Source organism: Cervus canadensis, chromosome 8 (genome assembly GCF_019320065.1).
Source record: "Cervus canadensis isolate Bull #8, Minnesota chromosome 8, ASM1932006v1, whole genome shotgun sequence".
NCBI lineage: Eukaryota > Metazoa > Chordata > Mammalia > Artiodactyla > Cervidae > Cervus > Cervus canadensis.
Genome location: NC_057393.1, coordinates 27,474,556 through 27,486,163, shown reverse-complemented (window position 1 = coordinate 27,486,163; position 11,608 = coordinate 27,474,556). Strand labels below are relative to the sequence as shown.

The following is an 11,608-nucleotide window of genomic DNA, read 5'->3' as shown; positions in this document are numbered from 1 at the left end:
AATGACTTTCACCCCAGACCGCCTTTGAAGCGGGCCATGCCTCAGCCTCATGGGCACAACTTGGTCCAGAAAGGCTGGGAACTGAGGGCCAGGGGCCGGAGCAAACCCTGCTCACATGCCTTGGTGGGTTTGGGAAGGGCTGCCTCCCAGGATGTGAAAAGCAGCTGGCCAGGGACCCAGCAGCCACTGGATGGTCTCTTATTCATTCTCTGAAAACCCTGGAGGCCAGGCACCAGAACAGAGCTTGGTTGGGAAGCCATCTTCCCTTGTCTGAAGGTTGGCTCACCTTCCCTTGTCTGAAGCTGGGGACTTCTTATGGCTCAAAGAAACAAGCTCTTTTTGCAACACGGGGCAGGAGAAAGCTCCTGCCATTCCTCCCGGATCAATCTACAGAGGACACATTTTGCTGGAGAGAGGCTGAGGGGACCAGAACCTGGGGTGACTCTGGCTTCTCTGGGCAAGCCCCCCCAACCCTACCCAACCAAGCTCCTCCTGGCAGCAAGCGCTCTCCACCCGTGAGCAGCCCACACCACCAAGTTGCCAGCACTGTAAAAATTGATCTCTTCTGAAGATCGATCTGCCTGGCTTTTCTCAGTGGAGCAGGTTCATGGTAAAGCTGCATTTATTTTTAAAATCTGATAGCAGCGGCCTATTGTGATCATTTAAACATAGAATTCTTTGAGCTTTAGAAATCCCTTCTATGGGACGGCCGTGGAGAAGGCAGCTAATCTCGGAGTCGGCTGCTCACTGCTCCATTGAACTGGAGAAAGCCTGTTTACGCTAGCCTGAGCCCTCCATGTGAGGGCTTTTTAAAGACCTTGTAATTTTTCTGGAATTAAACCTCCCACCTCTCCTTACATTCCAGATGTCATTACAGTCAAAAGTGGTAAGAATTTGCTTCCCTGTGTGGCTGGCTGGGGGGCTGGGGACGGGGTATGTTTCTGTGGTGACTTGTCTGCAAGAAAGGCTTTTTTTTTCCCCTTTCCAAAGGGTGAGGATTACATAGTCTCTTACCTGCATGACAAGATGGTTTAATCATCGGCTGTTCCTCACCTCCCCCTCCTCTCCCTGGCCCCTGCAGCTTCCCACCCAGACAGGCTGCAGCCCTGGTAATGGGTGATGGTAGAAATCACTGACCAGCAAGAGCAAACACTATCTTGGCTCAAAACCACAAGGGAAAGTAAGGACAGGTCAGGAAATAAGTGACCACAGCCTAAGCTGCTGCTCCTCTTCCTCTCTCCCCCACCGGTTTTTTTTTTTTTTTGAAAGAAAAAAGCCCACTGGAATTGTCTAAACTGCAATGCAATCTCTTGCTCATTTAAAAGATCTCATTTTCTAATCATGTGCTTTGAGACATTTAATACTATTTCAATTATGCAGAGGAAATAATATAATTCCTTTATTTGAAAAATGATACTGAACCTCAGAGATCAGTTAAATCTACGGCTGGAATGGGGATTCTTTTTAAATGGTGTTGCTCCTTCTCTTCATACAGCTGTAGCTGTACACAGATGGAAAAACATTTGGTCAGAAAGCAGCAAATTAGTGTTTTTCAGGACAGAATTCAGCTCCCGCAGCTCCCACATCTCCATTCGTCGAGATTTTATTTCTTCTTTGGGTTGACATGTTTGCAGACCCAGTTCATGCCGTCCTTTGAGGGAAATGGGTAGAGAGGCAGTGTTAGTTGTAAGAAAGGCACCACACACTCCAGCCCTCGAGGGGAAAGAGGGTCCCGGGTCCGCCCTCCACAACCATGGGCTCAATGGTGCTTGCCTGCCCCAGGGGCCCACCTGGGTGACCAGGGACAGTGACCTCCTAGGGAGGAGTGGGGAGGCCTCTGAGAGCTTGAAGGGAAACGGGAGGGGGAGTGTCAAGAGCCTGAACTTGAGATGGGTCCTCAGGAACTCCCTCTGAAAAAATAAACACATCTGCCTGGATCCCAGGCCTGATTGAGGAGCTATCAGGACAGATTCCAGCCATTTTTGGCTTTTTCTAAAAGCTGACCTTTGCTAGGGCATTAAATTCAATAATAAGCCACCCTTCTGGTACCCCGGTGTGTTTACAGTGTGACAGTGTACACTTAGGCTAAATTAAATTTCTTTTTGGAAAAACAAACCAACTGCAGTGCGCGTTACTAGATACACACTGGGGCAATGTGTATTCATTTCTCTCTGTGCAGCACCAGGGAAGGTTTAAAGGGGCCTGGCCTGGTTCTTGCAGCTTTAAGCAGTACCAAGCAGAGGGACTGGGGAGAAGGTTCCCTTAAAGGCACAGTAACCTTGAACATGTCCTCTCTTAGAAGGCTGGAGGAGGACAGAGGTAAAATCCACACAATGTCTACGTACAGCCACCTGGCAGGTGGCGTATCTTGTGGATGCCAGGCCCACCAGAGATGTCCTCTTTTTCAACCCCCTTAGGAGCCATCCCTGAATGCTTACTCTTTCCCCAGAGTCTCTGTGACCCCCCGAGTTGTGTGGAATTCTCCGAAGTCCAAAACAAAATCAAAGGAGGCCTCTGCAAGGCACCCCCCTCTTTTTCCCCTGCTTCTGTCACACACGGACATCTCAGGGCATACATGACATTCAGAGCCCTGCATTTCCTGTGACCAGGGAGCTAGTCGTTGAACCTGAACAGCTGAGACAGCTTAAAGTAATAAATATCAGCTGACACCCTTGGCCATTCGGAGCATTAATCCCATAAACAATACATCATGGCAAAACAACCAGCAGGCATCCTATCTCCTGGCTAATCTGACCATAACCTGAATTTACAGTGATTAAAACTCCGCCAGTTGCCATCAGAGCACTTGGTTGGGAGAAGCAGAATATCTGATGGCTGTCCCAGAGCAGACCTTAGAGGAGGCTGGCCACGGCCCACTGCACAAAACCACACAGAGGTGGACAGCACCTGGCAGCGGCGGGGACTGGGGTTTGCGGGGGGATGGCGAGGTGAGAGAAGGTGGACTCCGATTACAACTGGGTTAGCTGCTTACTCTGAAAAGCTGAGGCCAGTTTTAAGACCATTTTTATGAAAAGGATTAATTTAAAGAGAAGGATGTTTAATTTTAGGAGCTAATTGGTTTCCAGGAAAAAAAAAAAAGATCACCTGCCAGGAGACAAAAAAGATTTTACAAATAAAAGAGGGATGAATAAGATAACCATCTTCTCTTTGCCTTCGAAGGTGAATAGCTCAGCACTTACGTGGCACTTTCCATCTTTAGGAACCCGCACAAACACCATCAAAGGTGCGTACCTCAATATTCCCTGCTCTATAGAGAGTTGCACTATTTTATCAAATCATCTTCTTAGAGAAATCAAGAGCAGTGTTCCCACTGAATACTGTCTTCCCTCTTGTTTTATGGCTGATTATAGAGGGGGCTGGGCTTCTTTTATTGTATGTAACTCAACATGAATGCACTCAAAGAGATAGGAAAAATATTTACTCAGCTGCAGGAACCCAAGGCAGAATGAGGGTGAGGGGCAGCTTTCTACTGGGTATCTGTTATGGAGGCCGAGGGGATTTAAATGGGGAGCCCTGCTGAGGGGCAGTGTCCTCCAGATGTGTGTGTTAGAGCCCCAGTCCTGCCAGCAGAGGGCGCTCAGAGGTCGGGCCCCACCAGCTGACCTGCTGGCCCCAGGGGGTTCCATAGCTGCTGCCTGCAACCCGGAGTGTGGGAAGCTGGGGAGACTTAACTCTGCTCTGGCTCGGGAAGGCTGCCCCATCTAAAGTGTTTGGAGGCTGGGGGTTTGTGCCTTTCCTGTTACTGCCCAGAGGAGAACCTGAACTGGAGCTGGGAGGTGTCAGGGAGGCAACAGTCAACAAGGATGTTACTTCTAAGGTGCCCACTGGTAAGGAAAGACTCCTGAGGGGAGGGTCCATGCCAGACTGGCTTGGGGTGGTGTTTACAGAACTTCACATGATGGCTGGCCTGCTTGCCTGCTAAGTTACTTCAGTCGTGTCTGACTCTTTGCAACCCTATGCACCATAGCCTGCCAGGCTCCTCTGTCCATGGGATTCTCCAGACTTCTCCAGTATTCTCCAAAAATACTGGAATGGGTTGCCATGGTCCTCCTCCAGGGGATCTTCCCAACCCAGCAGCAGACACTTAATTGATATCTTTTAATCCCTGTAACAACCCTGTGAAGTAGGTACTTAGGGATGAGGAAATGGGGGCACAGAAGAATGCGTGGCAAAGGCGGGCCGTGAACCCAGGTAATTTAGTTCCAGTGCCCGCGCTCGCGCACCCCTGACCATTTCTCAATGACTGTGGGCAAGTGCCGGGGAGGAGCTCTGTCTCAGGCTTAGGGAGAAGCTGCGCTTACCCTCAAGTTGGCAGAGGGAGCAACTGCAGTTTTTTTTCTTATGACTTTCAGCTGAACACAGGGGTATGAGATGGAACAGCCCCAGACAAGCACCCGGCGTGGCTCTGCTGCAGCTCTGAAGGTGCCAGAGGTGGCCACTCACCTCTCAAGATTCCTAGGCTGCCATGTACTGATACTTGTGGACTCCTACATTTTTATCTCGCAGCATGATCCCAACACATTAACTCTCTGCAAGCCTGCAATCTCCAGCGGAATCTCTCTCTTTAGAGACAACATCATAGCAAAAGGAGGAACCTTAAATCAGCAGCCACATCACTCTGGCCTTAATTTAGCAAGGCTCTGATCTTCTTTTAAACAGATGACTGAGAAAAAGGTGATCGTTTACCTGAAGCAGGTTATTGCTCTGCTTCCAAAGAAGGAAATGAACTCGTAGCTTTGTTTAAGGGTTGAACCTTTACTGTCAACTGGTTTGACCAAATTTCTGCAAACTGGATCTCCCTCACAGGGCTGACCATCTCATGGTATAGTCCTCCCTTTTTGCCTCCACTGCACACCCGCCTAGGACCAACCTTGCTGAAACTGAATTTGAATTGATTGGCTTCAATTCAATACTAGAGACTAAGGAGAGGCACTGAACCTCAAATACTGAGCTTTGTCTGGCCTCTTTCAGAGGAAATAACTTCTACCATGTCATGGGATTATTCCCTACTAACCACTGGGAAAAATGGAAGGTGGCCCCTCACCACATGGGTGGAAACCTACTTGATCACAGATCTCTCCATTTTGGGATTAAAGGCATGATGCCCTTTCTATGGGAAGAGAGCACCCCTCATACTCTGATCTCTCTGCGATGCATCCGTCACTGCTCAGTGGTAGGAAGGAAGCAGTGGCAGCCATGGTCGGGTGGGTCTGGTTGTTTAACGCCACGAGGACTACACCGTCACATCAGTAATTGCTCAGGCCCGTGCTGAGCAATGCAGCCTATTCCTTTGTGCCACTGGGCCCCCAGGGTCAAGGAGCAGCTGGAGGCAGCATACATAAAATATTGCTTGCTATTAATACTTTTTCTGGTGACAAAAGGCACTGCCCCAGAGAGGTAGCAAAATTGCATGGCCCAAGCTTGCTTTCCTAGTCTACAGAGAGGGTTGAAAATTTAAAAATAAACCTGAGGTCTGACTTGCAGATAAGCAGTTCCATTCACCCTGGGAGTCAAAAATAACTGAACCAGGCCTAGAAAGAAGTTGTAAATATTATTTAAAAAAAAATACTGAAATTCTGTTGGCATATTAAGGAAAAGGTTCCCTTGGATCAAGGAAAAAGAAACAAAAACAAGAACCTGGGCTAGTGAATGTTTAGAGTTCATCTGCAAGGCACTCTGAAGGACAGCTCACACGTCAGGACTCAGATGGCTGGAGGCCCTTTCTGTGAAGGTGAGAGCTCTGGGAGCCAGATTACGGCTCCTGCTCAGAGAAGGAAGACAGGGCATGTGGGAGCGATGTGAAAAGAAGGTATGGATGTGAGGTGGGGGCATGGAGAGCGATACCCAGGAGGACCTTCTCCTAGCTTGAAGCTACTGGTGTAGGCAGATCTCTCTTATGACTAAGGTTAGAGCCCAGGTTGAAACTGCTGATCTCTGCTTTGAAAGGAAATTCTAAAGCAGTATAATTTTAATTACACACACACACACACGATGTTCTGGGGAGGCAATGTCTTCAAACACCCGAAACTACCACTGCCAGGGAGAGCTGTGGTTTGGGACTCACATTCAGGTCTGCAGGTGGAAGAGGGACTGATTTCTTTACACCTTTCTCTGGCTCTCAGCCAGATCCTTTGTTCACGATTTTCCAGACACCCAGGGAAAAGCAGAGAAGAGTCCCAGGGTTAGGTGTTGTTTATGAGAAGCCCTGGCAGCCCTGGATGCAGACGGAGGCTGCCCCATATTTGCAAGGGGGTCTGCCAGAGCGGGCCGTGGCTTTTCCCTCCTGGACACAGTTCAGTTTCTCTTCGCCCTGCCTTCATCTGCTTGACATAACTGGGTCTCTCTGACCACTCCTCTGGACTACGGGGCTCTCCCTGGCAGAGTTTCCAAGACTGATGCTCTCCTTCAGCTTTTAGTGCCCCTTACCTGCCTCTGCTCTCGACAGCTTCCCCTGAAAACCTGCTTTAATTACGTGATGGGCTGCCTCCTCATCACCATCAGCCAGGCAAACAAAGACCGGTTCCCAACTCTCTAGAAGCCCGCAAAGCCAGTTTCCACATCCAGAGCCAGGAACTGCCTGTCCTCCTTATAACAACTGCACATATTTGCCATCAGGTAGAACAAGAACCTGAAATCCATCTCAGGAATCACTAACTCCCACAATCTCGAATCATGTGTTTAAGCTGCTCGGCTAAGGAGAAGTGAGCTCCCTGCCCGAGTGTCTCCTTACCTAGCAGATCTGTTCCCCTGACTCACCCACTTGAGGGTTATTTAGCAGCAGAGGACAGGTTTCACAAACGCATTTGATCAGGTATACACATATATCTGGAACAGTAACAGAAATTCCAGGTTTTTTTTTTTTTTTTTTTAACTTCTGTACATTTTCTTTCAGGGTCATTAGGGCTGTGGTACCAGTTGCTTGACCCCCCGTCACGACTAAGCATTTTGGCAGCTCTGCCCATTGCTGACCAGCTTCCAGGGGGACCATGGGTGGGAGGGTGGAATGGGAAGATGAGATAGGAAGTTAAGGAATTTTAAGTAACTTTTTCACAGAATCTCTGTCTGAGAGTAAAGTCTTTCATTTTTAGGAATACTTAAAGCCTTAATTAGTACCAGTCATTAAAAGGCCTGCTCTTGAACTAAGCAATGCAGGGAATTCTCTTTTTCAAGTGAAAAACAAGAAATTGGCTGAGTGGGCAAGAGCTTAGGTCAAAGGTATTACCTAATAGGGACGTGGTCAGTCAGTGCCTCACAATGAATGTTGTTTCCACAGAAAACTCCACGACCTTTCTCCAGTCCCCAAAGGTTGCCATTAAAGGACAATAGACAGCAGATTCCCTTCTTAATTAACATTTTTATTAAATAACCCATTTCAAATAATGGTTAAATTCTCTAAATTTATATCATTCTATTAACCATAATCTAATCTCATTAACCTTGAAATCCCAGTCTTAACTACCCAATTCTATACACCATGGTACTATCTACTAAACTAATTAAGTGACCTTCAAACTATTTCTCCTCCATATCAGATCATTATTTTTCTTGCTCACGGTTCTTTGCTGGATCTCTCGTGATCTCTCACTTCCTGTGAACCTAGTTTCTGAAGGTCCCTGATCTGGGAAGAACTTTCTAACAAAGTCAAACCATACAGGACTGTCTGACTTGATTCCTGCCTGCCCCCACCCTCTATCCAGTAGCTCATGCCTCTTTCCCAGGCTGAAGATCCTGTGGCTTAAAGGGAACTCCATTTCTATGGCAGTTCGACAGCTGGGAGCAGGGAGTCCATTCTCATCTCTGCCTAGCCAGGGTGGGAGGGGTGGAGGCTGGAAGGATAACAACCACCACGGCCTCCCACCTCCTCTGAGGAAGCACCCTTGGCCTGAATGCCGCTCCTCTAAAGACTGATTCGAGGGGACCCTAGTTCCTCCTTTTCATATCCCTAAGGCTGGCTGAGGAAACAAGAGCCTCACTGCTAATTCCAGCTTTGGTTTTTCTTCCTTTTGACACTCTGGCCAAGAGAAAAAAGATCACAGAGCTGTCAATTCCCACTTTCTTAGGAGTATGCTTACAAAAGGTATTTCTTTTCTTAAGCTCCACCTTTAGAGTCCCCAGACGCAAGATCCTCTACTTTCTATATTTGGGCTCTAAACAATTTCAGAGAGGCATAGTCCTCTTGCTGAAGTGGTCTGTACAAACACAAGAAAGCTGTTTCTTTTCCTGGGCCTTACCCTCACCAAGATAACCCTAGGCCCCATGAGCGCCATCTTATGCACAATTGAGAGAAATACTTTAGGTAAAACTTGATTTTTGTTTAAAAGTGAAAAGCTAAATAAAATGATCAGAATTTACCTATTCAAAAACATCCTGGGTTGTAAGACTTGTTGGACCAACTTGTAAATTAAGCTGAAAAATACCCAATTAATTCAAAACCTGATAGATACATACAACCATATATGTGACTGTAATTTTATAGAGGAGACCTGAGAAGAATAAAATTAATGATAGTTTCATTGCTGAGTGGGATTAGAGGAAATGAAAGAACTTTTTAGTTCTTAATTTTATGTAGTACTTTGATATGATTAACAATGAGAATATATTGCTTTACTTATGTATTTTTGAACACACTGTGGGGCTTGTGGGATCTTAGTTCCCTGATCAGGGATCAAACCTGGGCCCCCTATATGGAGTCCTAACCACTGGACAGCCAGGGAATTCTCAAGAATATATTGCTTTATAACCACAATCTAGTAAAGAAAGGAAATAGATGAGACTTAAACCTGCCCCCTCCCCAAACCTAAACCTCATAGAGACTCACAGAGCTCCTGCTTTCCTTTTGGGGACATAGCTGAAACAACCTCTGGCTACATCACACACACACACACACACACAAGAGCTTCTGAGAGCAGGTATGGAAGGGTTTGGAGCAGGGGGCACTTGTCTTGTGCTAACTGGTCTACCCTCAGATCCAGCAGCAAAGCACTGAAGGGGCCCTGGCAGTTTGTCTAACACAGAGGGAAAAAAACAGGCAGCGCACAGATGGAACAAGTGAGATAACTCTAGGAAGGGATTATTTGCTGGAGATAAAAGCGATCAAATTTGTCAAATATCTGCAGGGAAAGGGAAGAAGAGTGTTAGGAGGCAAATGGAAAGACGCTGCCAGACAACGATGGAGAACCAAACCAAGATCATAGTAAAGCAAACTGGCCACACCACCAGAGACACATGCCCTACGGCGATGAGGGGAGACACCATCTCTCTAGACGCTGGTGCTCCCTCACAGCACCCTGGAGCGGTACTGTCCCGTTCTCATGGTACTGGGTCACCACCCTGGCAGGTATACCAGATGTTGAAAATGAGGCTTATGGGGCATGCTGGGGGCTTCAGAATCAAGAAGCGGTCCTAGAGGGCTGACTCCAAGGGTTGACTGGTTTGAGGTTGCTTGGTAGGACGCATTGGAGCTGCAACTGTTGATCATTCTTTGAGGATACTGCCTCTCTGGTGTCTGGGTTACCATCGTGTTCTGTCCCAAATTAATATCAAATGAAGGGGAGCCTGCTCTTCTGGTACACAGTTCTTGGTGTAAAGCGTAAGGCTTTTAGGCGGCAGAAACCTCCTTGTGGGACACCAACCCAAAGCAGCAGGAAATAGACACCAACCCTGACGGCAGTGGAGACAGCCAACAGAAAAAAACAAAACACTTCTAGGATAACTAGTGTGTGGTTGATGGCTCTGTTACCTTGAGAGTGCAAGGTAACAGGGCACTGTATTAGCATCCATAATACCAGATGCAACACAAAACCCTCAACCCAGTCATCAGAGAATCCTAGAGTTGGGAAAGCATTTTTGAAATCTTCTGTTCCGACCTCCTCCCCAGTGGGGCAGCCTGTTGCTTGTGTGGGGTCGTTTATCTCTGGCTTTCTTGGACCAGTTAAACGATATCAGATTGGTTGCTAAGGAGGAAAGAATCAGATGCCTCCAGGCCCTCCACATCCTGGAATGGTTCATCTGCCCATCAAAGGCTATTTGTTTCATATCTTTTTCTATCTAGATCCGTGCAACCAATGAGACAGGCTACCTTGGTTGCCAGGTGACCGAGCCCTCCGGTAACCTCACCTGAACGCCCTCTCCCGTGAGAGCGGAGCAAGACTGGATCTGCCAGAACCGGTCGCGGACGGTGTGCAGGTTCAGCCCTTCTGCAATTTCAGAGGCAGGGGCTGCTGTCAGCAGATCCTGCTTATTAGCAAAGATGAGCACGGGCACACAACTTAGCTTTTCTTCCTCCAGTAATTCAGCTAGTTCCTGGATCATTTGGGGAATAGATGGGGAGGGGGGGGGGATGAAATCTATGATATTTAACCATGCACTTCTAATTGAAACTAAATAAAAGTTAAGCTGATCAACTAGCAACTTTCAAGGGCAGTGGTTCTCAAACTTGAGCGAGTGGAAGAATCCCCTGGCAGATTCCCGGGCCCACCCCAAAGATGCTGACTTTGGAAAGTCTAAGCCAGGGCCCAGGAATCTGCATATGCTCCTACTAATAAGGTAGTTCTGTTATAGGGGGATTCATAAATCATACTTAGAGAAACTCAAGGGAGAACAAAAGTTGTGGTTAGACATTTAAAACTTACCCAAGGTTATTATATGCAAATAACTTTCAATGCATATATATACACACATATACATATGTATATATGTATGTATATGTACAGATACATATGTAGTTTTAAAAACTTGAATAAAAATGACAGTTGCTTTACAGACTATAATTCTGATTCATCAATCTCTATCTCCAAAACATGCATGCGTGTGCATTACACTTCCTTAAACCCACATCCTAAAGTAACTGCATTAGCCTATCTGACAAGGTCACTGAGTTTTAGGTGATAGTTTGGGATCTAAACTGTATGTTAATTCTGTCTGCAGCAAGTCTGGGAGAAGGTATACACTTACCTAAAAGCCAGGACCCACCCCTTCTCCCCTCGACCCACATTTTAGCCACTTAAAACACTGGAGCTCTAGAGAGAACTAGATGGTTTGACAGGCAGATCCCTGTCTGACACCTTTCAGCCCCAAGTTCACGTGTAGCGCTGGTTCACATGAGTGATGGTCCAGAAATCATCAAGGTATGGAAGGGAGAGGGGCTGTCTCCAGGCGAGTTCTCAAACTAATTTCCAGGGAAAAGGAACATAAATGTGGGGACTTCTACCTTTGGAAGGCCATGTGTGGTAGTTTAGGTCACTGGCCAAGGGCTGTACTAAAATGTAAAAATATAAGCACGCTTCCCCAAAGACGTCCATGTTACTGCTCACTTATTATCAGTGTACTAAGCCTGGGTAAAATGGTCTATATCCGCTGCATCTCTATTAAAATTGCATTTGCTAATTGTATCATGTAATCACGCTGACATGCACCCTGCACTGGAAGCAATATTCAAAGTATACCTATCTCTTGGCTTGAAAAGAAGAGCAGCTTAGTCTTGGCTTGCACATTTCTTCCCATACTTTCTAATTTGTTCAAGTAACCCTCGGATCAATTAAGTTGGTATTGAAAAAAAATGCACATAGAAATGGTAGGTGAACTGTCC

At 46.9% G+C, this 11,608-nt stretch overlaps 1 protein-coding gene across 2 annotated transcripts in view; it reads right to left on the bottom strand.

Annotated features, from left to right (window-relative positions):
- Positions 1-1,372: 1,372 nt before the first annotated feature.
- ARL3 (ADP ribosylation factor like GTPase 3) overlaps positions 1,373-11,608 on the bottom strand; it is a 29,742-nt gene continuing 19,506 nt past the window's right edge. For both annotated transcript variants that reach the window (XM_043475564.1, XM_043475563.1), the window contains 2 exons: positions 10,138-10,323; positions 1,373-1,651 (listed from right to left, as the gene is read on the bottom strand). In XM_043475564.1, coding sequence (XP_043331499.1) covers positions 1,604-1,651; positions 10,138-10,323 — 234 coding nt within the window. In that variant the 3' untranslated portion in view covers positions 1,373-1,603. The remainder of the gene's footprint in view (positions 1,652-10,137; positions 10,324-11,608) is intronic.